Source organism: Anabrus simplex, chromosome 1 (genome assembly GCF_040414725.1).
Source record: "Anabrus simplex isolate iqAnaSimp1 chromosome 1, ASM4041472v1, whole genome shotgun sequence".
NCBI lineage: Eukaryota > Metazoa > Arthropoda > Insecta > Orthoptera > Tettigoniidae > Anabrus > Anabrus simplex.
Genome location: NC_090265.1, coordinates 960,580,415 through 960,600,450, shown reverse-complemented (window position 1 = coordinate 960,600,450; position 20,036 = coordinate 960,580,415). Strand labels below are relative to the sequence as shown.

At 37.4% G+C, this 20,036-nt stretch overlaps 1 protein-coding gene across 1 annotated transcript in view; it reads right to left on the bottom strand.

Moving 5' to 3' along the window:
- CCT1 (chaperonin containing TCP1 subunit 1) overlaps positions 1 to 20,036 on the bottom strand; it is a 249,867-nt gene that overhangs the window by 127,379 nt on the left and 102,452 nt on the right. The window contains exons 7-8 of the mRNA XM_068225314.1: positions 17,940 to 18,022; positions 2,514 to 2,654 (exon numbers count right to left, since the gene is read on the bottom strand). Of these exons, the coding sequence (XP_068081415.1) occupies positions 2,514 to 2,654; positions 17,940 to 18,022 (224 nt within the window). The remainder of the gene's footprint in view (positions 1 to 2,513; positions 2,655 to 17,939; positions 18,023 to 20,036) is intronic.

Sequence of the window (20,036 nt, the reverse complement as noted above, 5' to 3'; positions counted from 1 at the left end):
GGTCATCTTTCATCAGGACAACGCTCTGCTGCACACAAGTGTTGTTGCCATGGCAAAACTTCATGAACTGAGGTAGGAATTGTTGCCACATCCACCTTATTCACCTGATTTGGCACCACCAGACTTTCATCTATTCCCCAAGGTGAAAATTTTCCTCGGTGGATGGAGATTTTCTACAAGGGAAGAACTGACAGTCTAATTGGAGAGGTATTTTGCAGGCCTGGAGGAATCTCATTTTCGAGATGGGATCAAGGCATTGGAACATCGCTGGACCAAATGCATTAGTCTACAGGGAGACTATGTTGAAAAATGAAAGCAGTTCAACAGAGGTAAGATACTTAATTGTAGTACATTCCGAGAACTTTTCAAACCACCTACGTATATAGCAAGTGGAGACTAAATTCTTCCCTAGTACGTCGGGACTGCATTGTGCTTATCACAGGATAGCCTACAGTGATGTAGCTACCTGCATGCTAGCCAGCCAGTGTGTTGGGAAGGTGCGGTATCCAAACGATAAGCCCATGCGGCACTAGGGCGAGACACCGGTAATTTTTCACGACTGAGTTTCCAGAATTCTATTTAATTTTTTCAATCGGAAACCATATTTTCAGTATGTGGACTGACAACTCAACAATGGAATTATATTTGACCATATTTTCAACACGTAGTGTCTTAATGTGAACAAATTTGAATGAAAAAGCCGTGAGAGGGAAGTATTTCTGATCAGCAGATAGGGCCAGCTGCTCAAGATTTTTGAACTCAAGTCTGCACTTCCACTCTCACAATGCCAGAGTGAAAAAGGTTAAGAAAATGAAAAAGACTAAACAAACCCCCACGCAATAACTATACATATGTAGTTCTTAATTTCGTGAATAAAAACACGTACGAATTCAAACAAAACGACACATTATACAAAAACAAATTAGTAAATAAAATCTAAATATAAAAGACCAGTTTTCCGAATCAGGAATACAAAAATGTCACATGTAATGGCCAAACAAAACATTTCCACACCAGGTATTAAGACAAAAATGCAATTAGACAACAGACACTCTTCAAAATACCCACGTCAAGGAAAGATTTGAACAACGAACTTAACACTATTTGGGCAATGGCCAAATTTAACGGTTACAATAGGTCCTTTACAGAACAGAGAAATTTGTTCACCTCGAACATTGATATAGGAATTAAAGATGTTTTTGAAGAACTTCATCTGGAGCGTGGCATTGTATGGAAGTGAAATATGGACGATTACTAGCTCAGAAAGAAAGTGAATAGAAGCTTTTGAAATGTGGTATTACAGAAGAATGCTGAAGGTGAGATGGGTACATAGAATCACAAATGAAGAGATACTTAATCGAATTGGTGAGAGGAGATCAATTTGGCTATATTTGACCAGAAGAAGAGATAGAATGATAGGGCATATCTTAAGACACCCAGGACTGGTACAGTTGGTTTTCAGGGGAAGTGTAAATGGTAAGAATGATAGGGGTAGACCAAGATACAAATATGACGAGCAGATTAGAGCAGATGTAGGAGTTATGTAGAAATGAAAAGGTTGGCACAGGATAGGGAGGCATGAAGAGCTGTATCAAACCAGTCCATGGACTGATGACTCACACACACACATTTCAAAAAAAACTTGTTAGATTCTGTTTCTAACTTCAAATATCTTGGAGGTATCGTATCAAGAGATAAGAAATTATAGGACTCTGAAAGCTCAATTTTATTTTCAATTGAGAAATTACTGTGGGATGATAAAATACCCAGAAAGCAGAACTGACCACGTTACATACCTACTTTATTCCAATTCTCACTTAAGGACTCGAAACAAGTTCCCGTACATAACGAGGCTTATAATCCAGTCAACAGAACTGAAATTCATCAGAACAATGAATCAAAAGACCAGGAAAGACAAGATTAGAAAATAAAGCAAAGAGGAAGGAGATTGGCACCAAAATACCTGTTTCCGAGCTTTTAGGAAGACGCAGGTACAATGGTTTGGACGTGGTATGAGGATGGACAGAACAAGAACAGCAAGAAATTACTTTGATATAGAAGTGAACGGGAAAGGCGCAGAAGAGAGGCCGAGGAATCAAGGGACAAACAAAAGTGAAATCTGAGGTCTGCAAGAGGAATGTCAAGTGGGAGGACATAGAGGAACAGAAGCTATACTTTGACAGGAAGAAGAGGCAAGCACTTGTACACCACACCCACAAAATTGGAGCTGTAAAACTATGATCTTTTACATACTGGGAAATCCACCAACATCAGGATGACACATCATAGCAACTTCCAATACCACCAGACTGAACCAGGCTTGAACCCATTAACTTTAGCTCACAAGGCCAGCATTCCACCATCTGAGCTATTCAGCCTGGCCTTGAAGTAAATAATGTGAAATCTAAAAACTATTGTAAAATTATGCATTTAGTGTGACAGTTTCAGAAGTTCTTAAAGAATTCATTGAATTCAAGAAGAGAGAGGTCAAAAACAATAAATAAAAACGTTACCTTCAAACATAAGTCATCAATTCCACCTGTGCATAGTATCACATTTGTTCCAACTGCCAAGATCTTCTGAATTCTTTCTTTTGTTATATCAGATTCCCGCTGTCTAATGGCATCCAGTTTTTCAGGATCCGTAACAAGAACCTGTTGAAAAATAATAATTATGAAAAATAACTAAACAGAAGTTGGACCACATCAACATAAAAACAAAAATCACAGGACTTACAGTGGAACATCTTTTTTATAGTCGCCATACCCACTGGTTCACCACCCAGCAACAAAGCGAGTGGAAGGTCTTTGAAATAAACCACACCCACCCTCCACCCCAGCAAGCCCATCCTCTATGTCAGAGGTTCTGTGCCATCTTACTTTGTGTGCTATATATACTGATATTACAGTTTTGGTGAACTTACCACTTCACCTCTGCTCTGCATATCTTTCCACGTTTAATCCTCCACTCCCTCCCGCTGATATTCGTCTGGTCGCCATATTTGATGGTCACCTGCTTCCTGCGCTGATGTCATATGTCATCAGCTCAGCTGATTGTCACAATACACTTTCTAGAATGATCTCTCTGTCTATATATTCTCGCCACCCTGCCTAATTCGGCAGGTGGAATCGAGATTGCAATAAGCACAAGACCTCATTGAGGCATGAGATACTTCTCTGCCCATCACCTCGCTGCTACCTTGAGGAGAGAAATATGGAGAACCTTTTATTTCAATTCTAAGTCTATTAGTCTTTTCAACGGGCATCTTGGCAGGAGTTAGGGGAGTGGTCTACATTTTGTAGACAATCAAGATACTTATCTTTATTCATGTAAAATTGCAATTATGGAACTGGATAGCCGTCTACCATAACCTCTATACATTTGACTTACACTTCTCGTTGTGTTCTTTTTGTATCCTATTTCTCCCATCCTGACACTTTATACCACAGGTCGTACTAGCTTTGAATCTTGTATAAGATTTCCCGTAATATTTCACATTTTTATGTGTACTTGTATTATTATCAAACTTGTTACGATCACTAGAAATCCTAAACATGTACTATGATCCCTCGGATCAAGTTTATTTCTTCACGTCTCACATCTTTATGTTAAGGAATTTTCTAATAATAATAATAATAATAATAATAATAATAATAATAATAATAATAATAATAATAATAATAATATTTGTTTTACGTCCCACTAACTACTCTTACGGTTTTCGGAGACGCCGAGGTGCCGGAATTTAGTCCCGCAGGAGTTCTTTTACGCGCCAGTAAATCTACCGACACGAGGCTGACGTATTTGAGTACCTTCAAATACCTCCGGACTGAGCCAGGATCGAACCTGCCAAGTTGGGGTCAGAAGGCCAGCGCCTTAACCGTCTGAGGCACTCAGCCCGGCAAGGAATTTTCTTATAGCCTATTTCTTCTAAATAAGAGCTTGGAATTGCTAGTACTGCTTTTCGTGTGTGGGCAAGGAATTTTCTTATAGCCTATTTCTTCTAAATAAGAGCTTGGAATTGCTAGTAATGCTTTTCGTGTGTATCACATATTTATCCATCAGTGCATTTATCTAGCACGTCTTCTCAATGCAACACGGGTGAGGTTTAAGGGAGCAAAGATTGTTATCAGTGGAATACTGTGTAGGAGGGATACTGAATGGAGGGTGACTGGGGATTTAAATGAGACTATGGAGCTATACCAAATGGAGAAATACCAAATGAATGGAGAGTTGCTATAGCAGCAACAGGCAACAAGATGTCTTTGGAGAGTACAGACCAGGAAAGGATAGCGCTGATGCTGATTCAGAATGATTTGATAAGCAAATCAGGTATATGGGAAACGAAATGAAAAGGAATGTGATTGTGGTGGGAGATCTGAATTTACCAAATGTCAATTGGGAAGGTAATGTGAACAGCAGGAAGCATGACGACAAAGGGCAAATGAGCTAATATGGGAAGGACAGCTGATTCAGAAAGTGATGGAACAAACTATAGGGAAAAATATCCAGATGAGCTCTATAGAGAAACCAAAGTAATAGATGGTATTAATGATCATGCAGCTGTTTTTGTCGTAGTTAAAAATAAATGTGGCAGGAAGTTTGTAAAAGTAGGAGTATTACGCAGTACCATATGGCTGATAAAGCAGGCATGGGTTAGTTTCTAAGAAGTAACTATAATCAGTGGAAAATGGTAAATAAAAATGTAAACAGACTCTGGGATGGGTTTAAAGCAATTGCTAGGAATGTGAAAATAGGTTTGTACTTTTAAAAGTAAAAAGGAATGGTAAAGACCCACCTTATAATAGAGAAATAAAGAGACTAAGGAGGAGCAGACTGGAAAGAAATACGTTTAGAAACGGCAGTGGAAGTAAGGAAAAAGTGAAGGAACTTACTAGGAAAATGAATCTAGCAAAGAAACCAGTTAAGGATAACATGGAGAGCATAAATGGTAGTCATCAAAATTTTAGTGAAAAATGGAACGGTATGTACAGGTACTTTAAGGCAGAAACAGGTTCCAAGAAGGACATTCCAGGAACCATTAATGAACAAGGCGGAGTATGTATGTGAGGATCTTCAAAAGGCAGAAGTATTCAGTCAGCAGTATGTAAAGATTGTTGGATACAAGGATAATGACCAGATAGAGGAGGTGACCAATGCTAAAGAAGTATTAAAATTTACATATGTCAACAATGACATTTACAATAATATACAAATGTTGAAAACTAGGAAATCAGCTGGAATTGATAAGATTTCTGGGGATATACTAAAGACAATGGGATGGGATATAGTACCACATCTGCAGTACTTACTTGAATATTGTTTGCATGAAGGAGCTGTAGCAAATGAATGGGGAGTTGCTGTAGTAGCCCCTGTGTATAAAGGAAAGGGTGATAGACAAAAAGCTGAAAATTACAGGCCAGTAACTTTGACATGTGTTGCATGTAAGCCTTGGGAAGGCATTCTTTCTGATTATATTAGACATATTTGCGATATTAATAACTGGTTTGATAGAAGGCAGTTAGAGTTTAGGAAAGGTTATTACACTGAAGCTCAACTTGTAGGATTCCAGCAAGATATAGCAGATATATTAGATTCAGGAGGTCAAATGGACTATATCGCGATTGACCAGTCTAAAGCATTTGATAGTGTGGATCATGGGAGACTACTGGCAAAATGAGTGCAAATGGACTAGTCAAAAGAGTGACTGAATGGGTTGCTATATTACTAGATAACAGATCTCAGAGAATTAGAGTAGGCGAGGCTTTATCTGACCCTGTAATAAGTAAGAGGGGATTTCCTCAAGGCAGTATTATTGGACCTTTATGTTTTCTTATATACAGTAGAACCTTGATAATTCAAAATCAGTTCATTCAAAATCCCGCCTAATTCGAAGAAGCTCTCATTCCCGGAAACACGAGATACGGTTTTGCATGTTATTTAAATTGTTTAATTCAAAATACGGAATTTGTAATTTGAAGTAATTCAAATTTTAATTCAAAACTGCCTCTACATTTTAAAACAATAGTATGCTACAGAGTAATTTAAATTCAAAATCTCTCCACATCATGACAGAACACATCTTCCGGAACACGGAGAGGAAGCTTTCGGCACTTTCACACACTTCGGTGTGTATACAGTGTTCTTCATAATTGTGAAATTAGAGTGAAACTGGAATTCTTTCTTTCAATGTTTTAAGGAATGCCGTAATATCACGCAGCATACAGTGTGCGGAGAAACAGAATCCGCGAACACTGGCGATGCCGACAGTTGATGAAAAAGCTTGGCTCATACAAACAATTCGTAGGCACCGAACAATATTGTCATTGTCTATGAAACTGCATTGCTTGCTTTTCATGCTGAGCCCAAGCAGTCTTATCGTTTTAAAGGAGAAAGTGCCAGCCGGGAAATCGCACAAGGGTGGGAGGTAATTTTACTGCGCTGCAATGCACACGGAAGCAAAAGAATTCCCCCCCTCATCATAGGAAAGTTCAACAAGCCACAATGTTTTAAGGGCGTCGGGCACTTTCTGTGCAAGTATAAGGCATCTAAAAATTCAAACAGTAGAGTAATCCAAAAAATAATGCATCTGCACAGGGGAGCCAGCATAATTTATCCTCGTCTTTGAATCGTGTGACTTTTTTCTTTCGTTGCGCGAGGTTATATTTGTTATACATTTATCCAAGTACAGTAGATGTCCATTATAGCAATAATTCATAACGGCGAAAAATTTACTCGCTATAGCGGATTGTCGTTATATCCGATTATTTGTGTAAAAGTAAGGAAAACCCCATACAAATTAAATTCAGTATGAAATGGCAATCAGTTTGTTCAAAAATTGAGTTTTCACGAATAATATCCACACTGCGGCTTACTTATTTGTTGTTTTTCGAAATCCGATACTACGTGAAAGTGTGTGTAATTTCATTCTGAAAAATATATTACCGTATTTCTTCGAATCCAAGACGACTCACACTTTTTCCTTCAAAAATATTTTAATCAGGCTTAAAAAGTGCTTTATAAAATAAATCATATGAATGTCTTTTCTTACACAGTATGCATTTTTAGACTGTAGACGCCGAACAATGGCTTTAGTTATGTTGTATTTTTTGCGGTTGTACAATTATGCTTTATTTCAGCGGGTTTAATAACCATTAACTTAAAATTGGCATCATAACATCGAAGAGAACTCGTTGAAAATTTGCCAGCAATACACATTCCACGCGTCTCTACAATGGCGTTTATAAAAGTAGGAAAGATCACGATATGAAGATAAAGTTGGAATTCAAGAGGACAAACTGGGGCAAATATTCATTTATAGGAAGGGGAGTTAGGGATTGGAATAACTTACCAAGGGAGATGTTCAATAAATTTCCAATTTCTTTGAAATCATTTCGGAAAAGGCTAGGAAAGCAACAGATAGGGAATCTGCCTCCTGGGCGACTGCCCTAAATGCAGATCAGTATTGATTGATTGATTGATAGATATGACGATCCACCAGGAAAATATTCTTACTATAAAACTGTTACTTTCACTCGTCAGATATAATTGGCTGCTGCTACACGCACATCTTGCTTGCCAGATTTGGCCAACTTCAGCGGCTAGCGATGTATAGGTCTTAATCGCGTACTTTGAAAGTCAACGAACTAGTTTATTGCGCCGCGGTATGGCAATTCTGCCCATGCATTTTTGTGCACATACCTCAAAATTTCATCTTCAACCTCTTTAAAGCATCCTTGTTGCGGGCCACTGAATGCATTTTTTGTGCAGTATGCATTTTTAAGCTTCTATGCCTTCACGGTAACGCCAAATATGGGCTTTAATTAGGCCTATGCCGTATTTCTTGCGGCTGCAAACCAAACCCAACCAAACCCCATGGCACTACAGCCCTTGAAGAGCCTTGGCCTACCAAGCAACCGCTGCTCAGCCCGAAGACCTGCAGATTACGAGGTGTTGTATGGTCAGCACGACGAATCCTCTCGGCCGTTATTCTTGGCTTTCTAGACCGGGGCCACCATCTCACCATCAGATAGCTCCTCAATTCTAATCACGTAGGCTGAGTGGAGCTCAAACCAGCCCTCGGGTCCAGGTAAAAATCCCTGACCTGGCCGGGAATCAAACCCGGGGCCTTCGGGTAAGAGGCAGGCAAGCTACCCCTACACCACGAGGCTGGCTCTTACGGCTGCCCAATTATTATACATTTCCAAGTGTTTAATAGCCATTAACTTAAAATTGGCATCATAACATCGAGGAGAACCCGTTGAAAATTTTCCGGCAATACCTGTTCCACGTATCTTTACAATATGACGATCCATCACGAAAGTATTCCTCCTGTCTATAAAACTTTATTTTACTAAGCGTCAGGTACAGTAGATGGGTTATAACTCTGCTACTAATAGCCGTGGATTTCTAAGAATTCGAATGCTCATGTTTTGATGGCATTCTGCAGATTTGAAAAACGTTTTTTTAGAGTATAATAGAATGTCATTCTCTCATCACCATTTTCCGAAATCCAGTGACGTTACACATAGGCACTGTACGACCGGTCGCCGTGGCTAGCAATGTATGCCTATGATAAAGAGGCGATCGTTTTTTGTCAATGAGTTCAGTGTGTGCGCAGGGCTGAAAAGAAACAGGGTGGTTACTGCGGTAGTTTCCAGTGGTGTTCATTACTATCAGGCCACAAATGCAAAACGACCCTTGATTTTTCACACGAGATTCTGAGAAAAAAAGTCGTCTTGGATTCGAAGAAATACAGATCACTCCAGAGGCTTCTGTGGCAAACATTTCAGTTTTCTTTTTCAAACGGCATCACCTAACCTAACCGTATATGTATCATGAAAACCTATTTGAAACGCATGTAGAGAAATTATAACCTCCTGGCAAAAAATTGAAATGGGAATAGCTTTCCAAAACTTAACCAGACGCGAGAAAACAAACGATCCTCTGAAATCAGTGATAGTACACTGCCATATCTTGAGGTGTATCACTTTCTTACTTAATTTCAGTACACGGTATACCATTAAAATTAAGAGATCGTTTACTTCAGCCTTTTTTTAACGAGTTAACAACTGCTATCAGCCACGTTATTTACGCATTTATTACGAAAACGTCTTATCCGCTTTCATTTCGAATTTTCTTTTGAGAACAGCAGTCAACGGGTATTACTAATCGACTCCAATATCACCTTCGAATGTTGATGAGAGAGCTCGGAAATACACAAGGCGCGAAAACTATATTGTACCGAAGATGATCGATCGCATTTTGTGGCAAATGTTTCAGTTTTGTTATTCAAATAGTGTCACATATCCTAACTTATCTGTACTATATGTATGATGAAAACATACTTAAAGCGGAAGTAGAGAAATTATAACCTTCTCGCTATAACTTTACATGATAATAGCCTTTCCGTAATTTAACGGACGTGAGAAAATATAAACGACCCTCATAATCATTGACACACTCTGCCATATCTTGAGGTGTTGACCTATCTCATTCTTACTTAATTGCAGTATTTAGCATTAAAATTAAGCTATCATTTAATCAGCGTTTATCTTTAACGAGTTAATAACGGCTATCGGACACGCTATTTACGCATTTATTACGAAAATATGTTCTCTTTCATTTTCCTCGCGGAAGAGCAGTCGACGGTGTGCCATTTCACCGTTCTATATTTGCATCAGTAGGAACAAAAATGGAGTTCAAGCCATACCGTTTTATATTTGCATCAGTAGGAACAAAAATGGAGTTCAAGCCATTAAAATGTCGATGTGAAAGCAACTAACATCGGTACGAACCGAAATGATAATCTTTTCAACAGGTAGTCACCGAAAGAACCATACTTAGAAGGCTGTGAAAAAAGAATGACAGAAGCAGATTATTTAAAACCAATTAAGAAAAAAAGAGAGACTTCCATTAGAACAGTCTTCATCATTCTGCACTACCGCAAGCAAGACAGAGTCGAGCAAAGAAGGAAATCAGCTTATCAGATTTAAAGATCAAATATTGATGGAGGATAAAATCCGCGGCAGCCCGCTCAACGTCAACTTTAAGGATCAAATAACTGCGCGAAATTTAAAGACCAGCAAAAGGAGTTAGCAAGTCTGGTACAGCAATACGTCACGGCTGGACTTAGAAGCCTTATATTTGTCTGATACTGCACATCGTAGACAGCAGAGTCCAACCAGCTGTCAAGTGCATTTCTAATAAACACGGAGAAATCACATTCGCTCTGCAAGCGAGAGAGTTTTTACCAATAACAGCATAATTAGAACTACTATATTGAGACTAATCGTCCCAGAGCACATTTTATTCTGATATCATAGGCATTACAAAACGAAGATTAATTGCAAGATGACGACACTAACTAATACATTGTTTTATTCTGTTCCAAACGTACGAGAGACCACTATGATGTTGTAAAAGACCAAGGCAAAAACTACTCCGACTATGGTGGCGCTTTACGACAATGATGACCCAGGAGGATTGAAAGTCAGCTGAGGAGACGAGATGGTCCCAATTACCTGAAGCAGAACCATGGAGCGAGGCCTACCATTTCCGATGACCAGAAGAGAGATGGCAAACAGGGTCCAATAAGCAAAGTTAAGTCCCCTATGAGTCGTTTTTCGTAAGTAGAAACCTTTATTTTTGGCTGTGTGTTGATATGTTTTCTGACATTGTGCGTGCGTATAAATATATCGAAGTGAGATTACATGGATGTAGGTATTCATCTGATGTTACTGTCAATTCCACATGTAGGCGTAATATACCAGTGAAAGCCGTTCGCAACATTATCAATGTGGTGTGAGAGAAGGTAATAGATATTTTTAATCATTATCAGTGGAGTGTTAAAGTGTAATATGAGTGTCAATATACATGTGTGATGGCTTTATCGGAATAGCAAGTTAAGAGATCGTATTTAGGGAATGTCTGCGACGAAATGTAGTAGTACAGCTTAGTATTAAGATACACTTTTCTTTGACACTATGACGGTAAGAATAATATTATATGTGAAGGTTATGGCACATATGCACCGTATTTAATAAGATGGGGTGCTTGTAATGCATTGATATGGATATTATGTGATATTTGGAATGGTAAATGGTGAATAAGAATAATAATATAAGCAGATGTTAAGTTGTGATGGTGATATTTATTTTTATTTAGAGGTTGGTCATAGTTGTCTTCTGTGAGATGATGTTATGTGCAAATTATGCATTCTAAGATATATATTGAAACGTACTGCTTTCAATTACTGTTTTTATTAACAGATACACTCAAAGTAGGTTAGGATACGATCTCAATGCCATCAATACAGTGTTGTTTTGAGTATTTAGGATCATCAAATGAGCCAGGAGGCTAGTAATGATAATATTTACGCCTTCACTGAGTTATTTATGACCATTTTCAAGTACTCTCACACATGATAACCTAATTTCTGATTTTATGTGAGCATGTTGACACATCACTGGTGACTTAGTCATTCATATAGGGATTTTTAGATGAAGGTAGAGTCTTCTAACATGCCAGTTTTTCCACTTGTGGTATAATTTGTTAGAAATTCAATGAAATACACTTGACAATGCTACATTCAGCCAGATATGCACTTAAATTAGATTTTAACCTGGATTAAGGTAATAATTATGTGAATTAACCACATAAGCCATATGATAGTATTATTTTGAAATCAATCACGACTTAGAGCGGACCTGAGTTTGCTTATATGGAGATCGGATTCTATGAAACATGATAAAAGGGAAAATTCAAGCATATTATTTAACTGAAGTCCTTAGAAAACAGACATTGCTTTCCCATATGTTTTTCTACTGTGTATGGACACAGATATTAGGTTTAGCCCAAAGTGACATTCGTTTCACCAGTCATATTTGAGTTAAAGGTTGAATGACAGAACTTTAAATGACTTTGAGGAGCAATTCAGCTCAGAGAGAAGAGATTCCAAATCTTAATGAATTATTTATTTGGCAATTTACACTGCGTTCTACATTCTGTTAAAAGACTATAATCTGGAATGATGTATATATTAATGAATGTAATTTTCCTTTCATTTTTAACCAATTAGATGCATCCAATACTTACGCTATTTAGTATGTTTTACTTAATATTTTTAATTTTTCAATTAATTCTTGTAAGATTATTTATATATCACTTAGATTTTCAACAGGCCAAGGTATTAATGAATCGATGATTATGGCCTATATTTCAGCTACTTATTACAAGTTTTCCAAACTTATTTTTTTTATTTTATCCCAACTTAACAGTAACTGATTGAAATTCTTACAACATTACGAAGCTACCTACGTTGTGCGAGACATTTTCAATGAGATGTTAGGTAACATTTCCTTAGTATTTGGACTGAATAGTCAATAAATGTTGAATAGTGAAACTTCATAATTCTTTTAATGCCTACTTAGTATAAGAACTAGATGTAAGACTATAATAACTTATTTTACTTGCGATTTCGTTGGCGACACATGTGAATCAGTTGAAATACTGCATTGACCTCATATATTTGCGATTAATTTGGCGACATGCAAGTATGGTATCCGACTGATAGCGTGTAGGAGACGTCCTTCTGCGTAGGTTGAGATTTACCATAGCCCATCGGCGTACTTTCTCAAGCGGAACTCATAGCCCGGAAACATTAATCAGATAGAATCATTTATATCAAGAGCTAATCTGGATCTCATGTATCCTCACCTGGACGCGGGAATGGTGCAACGGGTATTACTAATCGACTCCGACATTGCCTTCGAATGTCGATGAGAGAGCTCGCTGGTGGGCATAGCGAGAAAACGATACGGTACCAAAGATGATTGATGGCATACAGTACAAAGACTGGGTGCATAAATATCGGCAACGGAAAAAATTGAGCGTGCATAATCGCTCGTAATAACGGATCCGCCAGTGATAGGGTTCTCTCTATAACCGAAGGATAATACACAGTTTAATATAGGAATCTTGAAGGGATGAACAAAAGTTTTTGTTATAACGGGGTTCTCGTTATATGCCGTACTCGCTATAGCGGACTTCTACTGTACATTATTTGAACATTGTAACTACACCTTCTTGGATGCATTTTGGAAATAGATTATTCCATGGCATTTGAAAGGTTTAAACTGTGAATCAAGATTAACTGTATGCAGTAAAGGGCCTTAGAGTATTTTGTAACGCGGCATTGATTGGCACTCCTGAATTACAAACTGGCAGTTAATTCGAAATCACGTCATTCAAATTCCGATTGTTCCCGATTGTTCAAGTCCCAATGACTTCGAATTAATGACGTTATACTGTATATAAATGATATAAGTAAAAAAGAGGACTCAGAGATGAGGCTTTTTGTGGATGATGTTATTCTGTATACAGTAATAAATAAGTTACAAGATTGTGAGCAACTGCAAAATGACCTCAATAATGTTGTGAGATGGACAGCAGGCAATGGTATGATAATAAACAGGGTTAAAAGTCAGGTAGCGAGTTTCACCAATAAGAAAAATCCGCTCTGTTTTAATTACTTCGCTGATGGGGTGGAAGTTCCTTTTGGGAATCATTGTAAGTATCTAGGCGTTAATATATCTTCACTGGGGAAATCACATAAATGTGATTGTAAATAAAGGGTACAGATCTCTGTGCATGCTTATGAGGGTGTTTTGGGGTTGTAATAAGGATGTAAAGGAGAGGGCATACAAGTCTTTGCTACCATCTCAACTAGAGTATGGTTCCAGTGTATGGGACCCTCACCAGGATTACTTGATTCATGAACTGGAAAAAATCCAAAGACAAGCAGCTCGATTTGTTCTGGGCGATTTCCGACCAAAGAGTAGCGTTACAAAAATGTTGGAAAGTTTGGGCTAGGAAGACTTGGGAGAAAGACGACCAGCTTCTCAACTAAGTGGTATGTGATACAGATGTTGATTCCAATAGTGATCTTGAAATATTTGTCCCGAATGAGGGAATTTATTAACTGTATCATCTGATGGCCAAACAGGCATTAATGAGAATGTCTCTCATAGTGCATTGGCACTGCCGTGGCTACAAGTAGCCTACGCAGCGGCCTCCACATTATGCACTAGCCATGCGTCTTTGTAGATGAGCTATTTACCAACTGATGAGCCCAACTTAGCACACTGCGGCAAAACGCTGGCAACTGGGTATGAGTTAGCTGAAAAATTTATGTCCAATAACGGACAAACAATATTGGTATTATAAATTTACTCATTCGGGAAGAATATTTCAGGTTTCCTATGGGAATCTACATATATATTACAAGACACGTCATGAATACGAAGATAATCCCCAGTGAAAGTATGGAAGATGATCGTAAATTATTAATTATGGAATTAAAACAAGCAAAAATCCCTAAAATTGTACTGAAAAATAAACCAAAGATCAGGATTAGGGAATTGGAGGAGGAGGATAAATGAATGGCATTCCAAGTTTGTATAAAAAGGAAGTTGCCTAACACAAAATACGAAGTGGAGAAGAAGAGTGGGACAATTTAAGAAAAGACATTTGAGGAAGCAGCAATTGAGGTATGCAGGAAAACAAAAGCAAAGGTTAAGGGAAAGAAGACACTGCAGTGGACAGACAAAATAAAAGAAAGGAATAAGGTGAAGTAAGAAATGGATAAGGAAAAGCAAAAAATGTATCAGAGGGATGAAATAAGATACAAAGGTTACATGTGGAATACAAAAGATTGAAACTACAAGTACAGAGGAGCTTCAAGGAAGAAAAGGAGAAATGTTGGGAAGAGTTTACGAACAAAATTGAGCAAGATAGTCGATGAAATCAGAAACTATTATACAGACCAAAAAATTCATAAAGAATAAATCATGACAAAATAAAGTTCATGACGAAAAGGGTCTTCAGAAGGTGAAGGCAAAGTATTTTGAAAAACTTTGAGGATGACTGCTCAGAGGAAGAATGAGATAATAGAAATAATAGATGGAGAAAAAGAAGAGAACCCGGTAACATGGTTGGAACTTGAAAGGGCAGTGAAAGCAATGACCAAAGGTAAAGCAAATGGCAAAAGTCTAATTCAATGTTGATATGATTAAGGCAGCAGGACGAAGTGGACTACAGTGGCTATACTGAGCCCTCAATGCCATATGGAAGGGTAAAAGGATACCTGAAGATTGGCAACAAGGAAGCATTGTACCATTGTTCTAGTAAAGTTGTCTGTTTAGAAGACTGTATTTTCTCTTTCTCAGAAGTCTTTTGTGGTAAATGGAATTTTTTTTTTTTTTTTTTTTTTTTTTTACATTTGAGTAACTTTTGACAAAATTCATGAATTAAAATAAAATGTCATAAGAGCTTCCAATTTCATTATTGTAATTATTACTATTATTGAAAAATTATTATTTTTATATCGTACTCATTATTGTTTTGTAATTGCAATGCACATTTTATATTAACAAAATAGGGTAAATATAACAGTATTTCAGAAAACTGTACTTGCTTAGTTATCCATCAGACTTTTTTTTCCATTCGCAAAACATGGTATAATATATAAACAATGTTAAAATCTCAAGTGACAGTTGACATAATACAAATAGCGCTTTCCAAAACCAGATGCTCAAAACAAGCACAAAGAAAAGAGAATCATGCAAATATCTCCTACAGATACAGAGATATGTTTTAAATATCCTTAAAAAGGCCCAGTCCAGAACGTTTGTTAGAGATATTAAGGCCCAGACTGGAATGGGTTAAGAGATAGAATCCAAAACATTTAAATTAGAAAAGAGCTAAATACAGAGCTGTTAGTACAGAACATACAGAAAGCAGGACAGAGAGGTTTTTCTTTTTCTATTTGCTTTATGTCGCACCAACAGATAGGTCTTATGGTGATGATGGGACAGAAAAGGCCTAGGAATGGGAAGGAAGTGGCCATGGCCTTAATTAAGGTACAGCCCCAACGTTTGCCTGGTGTGAAAATGGGAAACCACGGAAAACCATCTTCAGATTGCTGACAGTGGGATTCGAACCCATTATCTCCCGGATGCGAGCTCAAAGAATGTGCTGGTTCGGACATGTAAAGAGAACGGGGAAGGAACGGGTAGCAAGAATGGAATTAGAAAGAGAAGTTAAGGGAAAGAGACCAGTAGGAAGACCGAGAAGAAGGTGGATGGATCAGATTAGGAAGGACATTAGAGAAGCTGGGTTGGATGTGGCAGAAGTAATGGAGCAGGAAAAGTGGAAGGAGAAAAAGGAGTGGAGGAGGCTTGTTAAACCACACCCGGGTGACTGGAGTCGGACATTGATGATTATGATTAATTTAGCATTGTAAAAAACCAAGGACAAGGAACTTAGGATTTATTTAAGTCTGCTTTATAGAATGGCATAAGCTACTACTGTTATTATCAAGGTGTCAATTATGTATGAATTAAATATTTCTGGTACTACTTCACAATACTTCATTCAGTTTACTGTCAATATCGGTTTGTCTTCATTCTGTTTTCCTTTCATACGAACGCGAAAATGTAAAAACTAGGATCGCAATCAAGTTCTGAATTATGGCAGTTCACGATACAAGTGTCGTTTAGCACGAAAAGGATGTTCCATATTGCCTCTATATGTAAATTACATGCTACAATATACAAACAAATAACAAATCTTTCCATCACTCGATAGATTGATTGAAGACTTGTTGCATTATGTTGATAAAATACATGGCTCAACATTAGAACCCATCCAAAGAAACTGGTAAAAAAAAGACCACTCCTTTAGGGGTATTGCATTAATTTTGATGTCTTCCTTCACACGATTATTCAGTTTCTTGGGTAATGTTTAGGTCTCTGTGGCTGTCGTCTAATTATATCTATCTCCTGTTGGAAAACAAAGTTTCCCCAAATTTCTTTGTGTTTTTTCTGAACTTCCCTTTTTGATGTTGCTCTCTTATGGTGATACTCCTATCCCTTAATTTACCATTTCACAAAAACAATTTATGTGCATTTCTTTTGTCCAAAATTAAGTTTACCAACCCTTTTTCCTTTGTCATTTCTTTGTAACTTCCAAACTTTCAAAAGCAAATCGTTCTAAAACTGAACACAAATTAGAATGTTGTTCTTCCACGTTCTCACTAACTGATGTCACTTGGATATGACTATTTTGAGTCTAGTTCTGGAATAGCAATCTTATACTGGAGTCTCTTAAGAAGTTAACCTTTTAAGAAGTTTCTATTTCTTGTGTTCCTTGTTTCTTTTTATTGAGCCATCTGGGCTATTCATGTAATAATCAGGACAGTGCATCAAACATGTATACTATATACAAGTTCAATAGAAATTAACATGGTCATGTAAGGATGTTATTTGTTAACGCAGATGAAAATTAAAAATTAGGCCTATGTTCATACTTCTTAACCTACAGAAGCAATGTACCCCTCTGACTGTCCAATTGTTTCCAAAGAAATATTGTTTCTATAATGAAGCTGACAGTTAAATATTAGCGCATGATGCAGGGAAAACAAGACGATACTGTATGTAATCCATGCAATATTCTTTAAATTCAGTGTCTAATTGAAAGGACACTACACATCTTTTTACTCTGCTGACTTCACATATATGTGCTTTCTCTTCAACTCCTATCTTTCTCACATCAAGACCTCTCAGATTATTGGAAGAATATATTTGAATACCAAGTCAAGCTCTATAAAGTTATCATGAAAAAATACAAAAGTTTTCTTTTCCTTTACAATGTGCTTTATGTTGCATCAACACAGATAGGTCTTATGGCGACAATGGGATAGGAAAGGGCAAGGATTGGAAAGGGAACCATCTTTGGCCTTAATGTAATGACGTGAAAATGGGAAACCACAGAAAATCAGAGTTGCAGACAGTGGTGTTCGAACACTGTATCTCCCAAATGCAAGCTCACAGCTGCATGGCCACCTGCACGGTTAAATACAAAAGTAACTGTATACTTGCCTGAACTCCCAACTTCATCTTGGCTTTCTGTAGAGAAAAGTCCAAGCATGCAATCTTAGCATTGAGAATCTTCTTGGGCATAGCTGCAATGAAACACATAACAAGAAATGAAAGAAACTGCTTCATAGAAAAAGAAATTACCACTATAAGTAACTATTTAGGTCATGCCTCCAATAACCAAACCAGTGTAACAATAACAGGAACTTCAATTGACATCCATCACCACAATTTTTTGTTTTTGTATTATCACTTTCATTTTATTGTACCTACAGTATGTGCACTTGTTTCTACATATACCGTATTTACGTGAATAATCCCCGCACCCTAACTTTAGGTAGGCTGATTATGAAAAAAATGCCAGATTGATGCAAATAAAACCTGCACCCCAACTTCGTGCCTCAATTTTTAAGAAAAATATGCGGGTATTATTCATGTAAATACGGTATTAAGCAGAATATTGCACTGAAACATCTCTATTAATAAATTTGAACGCATACTGGACAATAACCAAGACATAAGATTTATACTGGGTATGGGTTATGAACACCTATATATTTGGCCTGTTTCATATTTATGCACGTTTATTCTTAATTTTGTAGGGGGCATGATTAGCTCTGAGGCTTAGCTTCAGGCTTCCCACCCAGAATGCTGTGGTTCGAATCCCAGTCAATCCTGGGCAGATATTTTCTTCTGAAGAATCACATGTCAGGAATGCCATCTAGCCTTAAACCCCTAGCAAAACCCCAAATGAGCCTGGGTGGACACAACAGCCCTAGAAACAACTGGCATTAGCTGAAGAAAGTTGCTTGTTTAATTTTGTAGTTATTCACAACTTTTTTTTAAACCACCATACATACATTAATACTTCACACACCTTTTATTAATTAGCAAAGGAAAACTTTGTTGTGGACCATTTGAAATAAGGTTGTTACTGCATCGCCTCAAAGCATTGTCCAGTATCTGTGTGACATTAGTAGCACGTTAGAAGTGTGAACCACGAGGTGACAAGTGGTCGTTATTCCTCGTTTATGGTTAAAGAAAACCTTAGTGATATTGAAGATACAGAGAACGTTGGAAACTGTGCTGTACGAAGAAAGTACCATTTCAGAGAAAAGTTGTGTTCACGATTGGCAAAAAAAGCGACTTTCAGAAACAAATACAAAGTATGTTACAAGTGTTATTTTTTTAATATCAACATATTCAATACAAAGAGATCTTTTTAGAAATTAAATATTATTATAAAATGTTAAGGGACATGTTTCGCCCATATTAAGAGCATCATCAGCCTCAAACTCTAACCTGTATGGTGAAAAAAATCAGGATCCTGATTGCTCTTACAAGTTATAAAAAGAGGATATCAATGTAGGTGTCTGTACAAACATAAAAATTATTAGAATGTCCTTGGCTAAAATCGCAGTATCATGCTGCATGTCAAAAGTTCACACGATTATACTTTGCGGAGCGTTGAGTCATTGCGCCCAAAAAACTTGTTGGGGGTAGAGCAATAAACAGCTCAATCTTTATAATGAAACAGATATGTGCCTCCTTAAATACTCCTGTTACAGGATAAGAAAAGGCAAAGCTGATAAGACTATTAAAGATGCCAATTTCATATGTAGTGATAAGACAACAGCCCTCTTAGGTGACTGTTCAGCTGCCTATAGTCTATAACTCGCTGAAGGAGTGAAAGTCGAATGCGTTACGATAAGATAACGGTTTTCCTTAAGTAGTTGTGGGAGCAAGGAAAAAAAACATTCGGTTGTCTATAGATGTATTTATCTTGCTTAAAGGAGCAGAAGTCGAAGGTATATCGACGCTGATAGAGCTCTTTGGTGCGAAGTCTGTAACAAGAGGAGAGTGAATGCTTAGGAAAGGTATTTTTGAAGAGAATGTGGGTTTAAAAAAAGAAAAACATGGAAAATGTATAAAACACTTACCCTTTCGACCGGAAAAGATGTAAATCAGTTATGGAAAGGTTAGTTGAAGAAAAACATTATGTGTAGGTTCATTTATTTCTTTGACTGTTATGGTGTTAAAACAGTTGCTATGGTAGTGTTGAATGACTGACACTTGTGCTTCTAGTATTGTATCGATGTG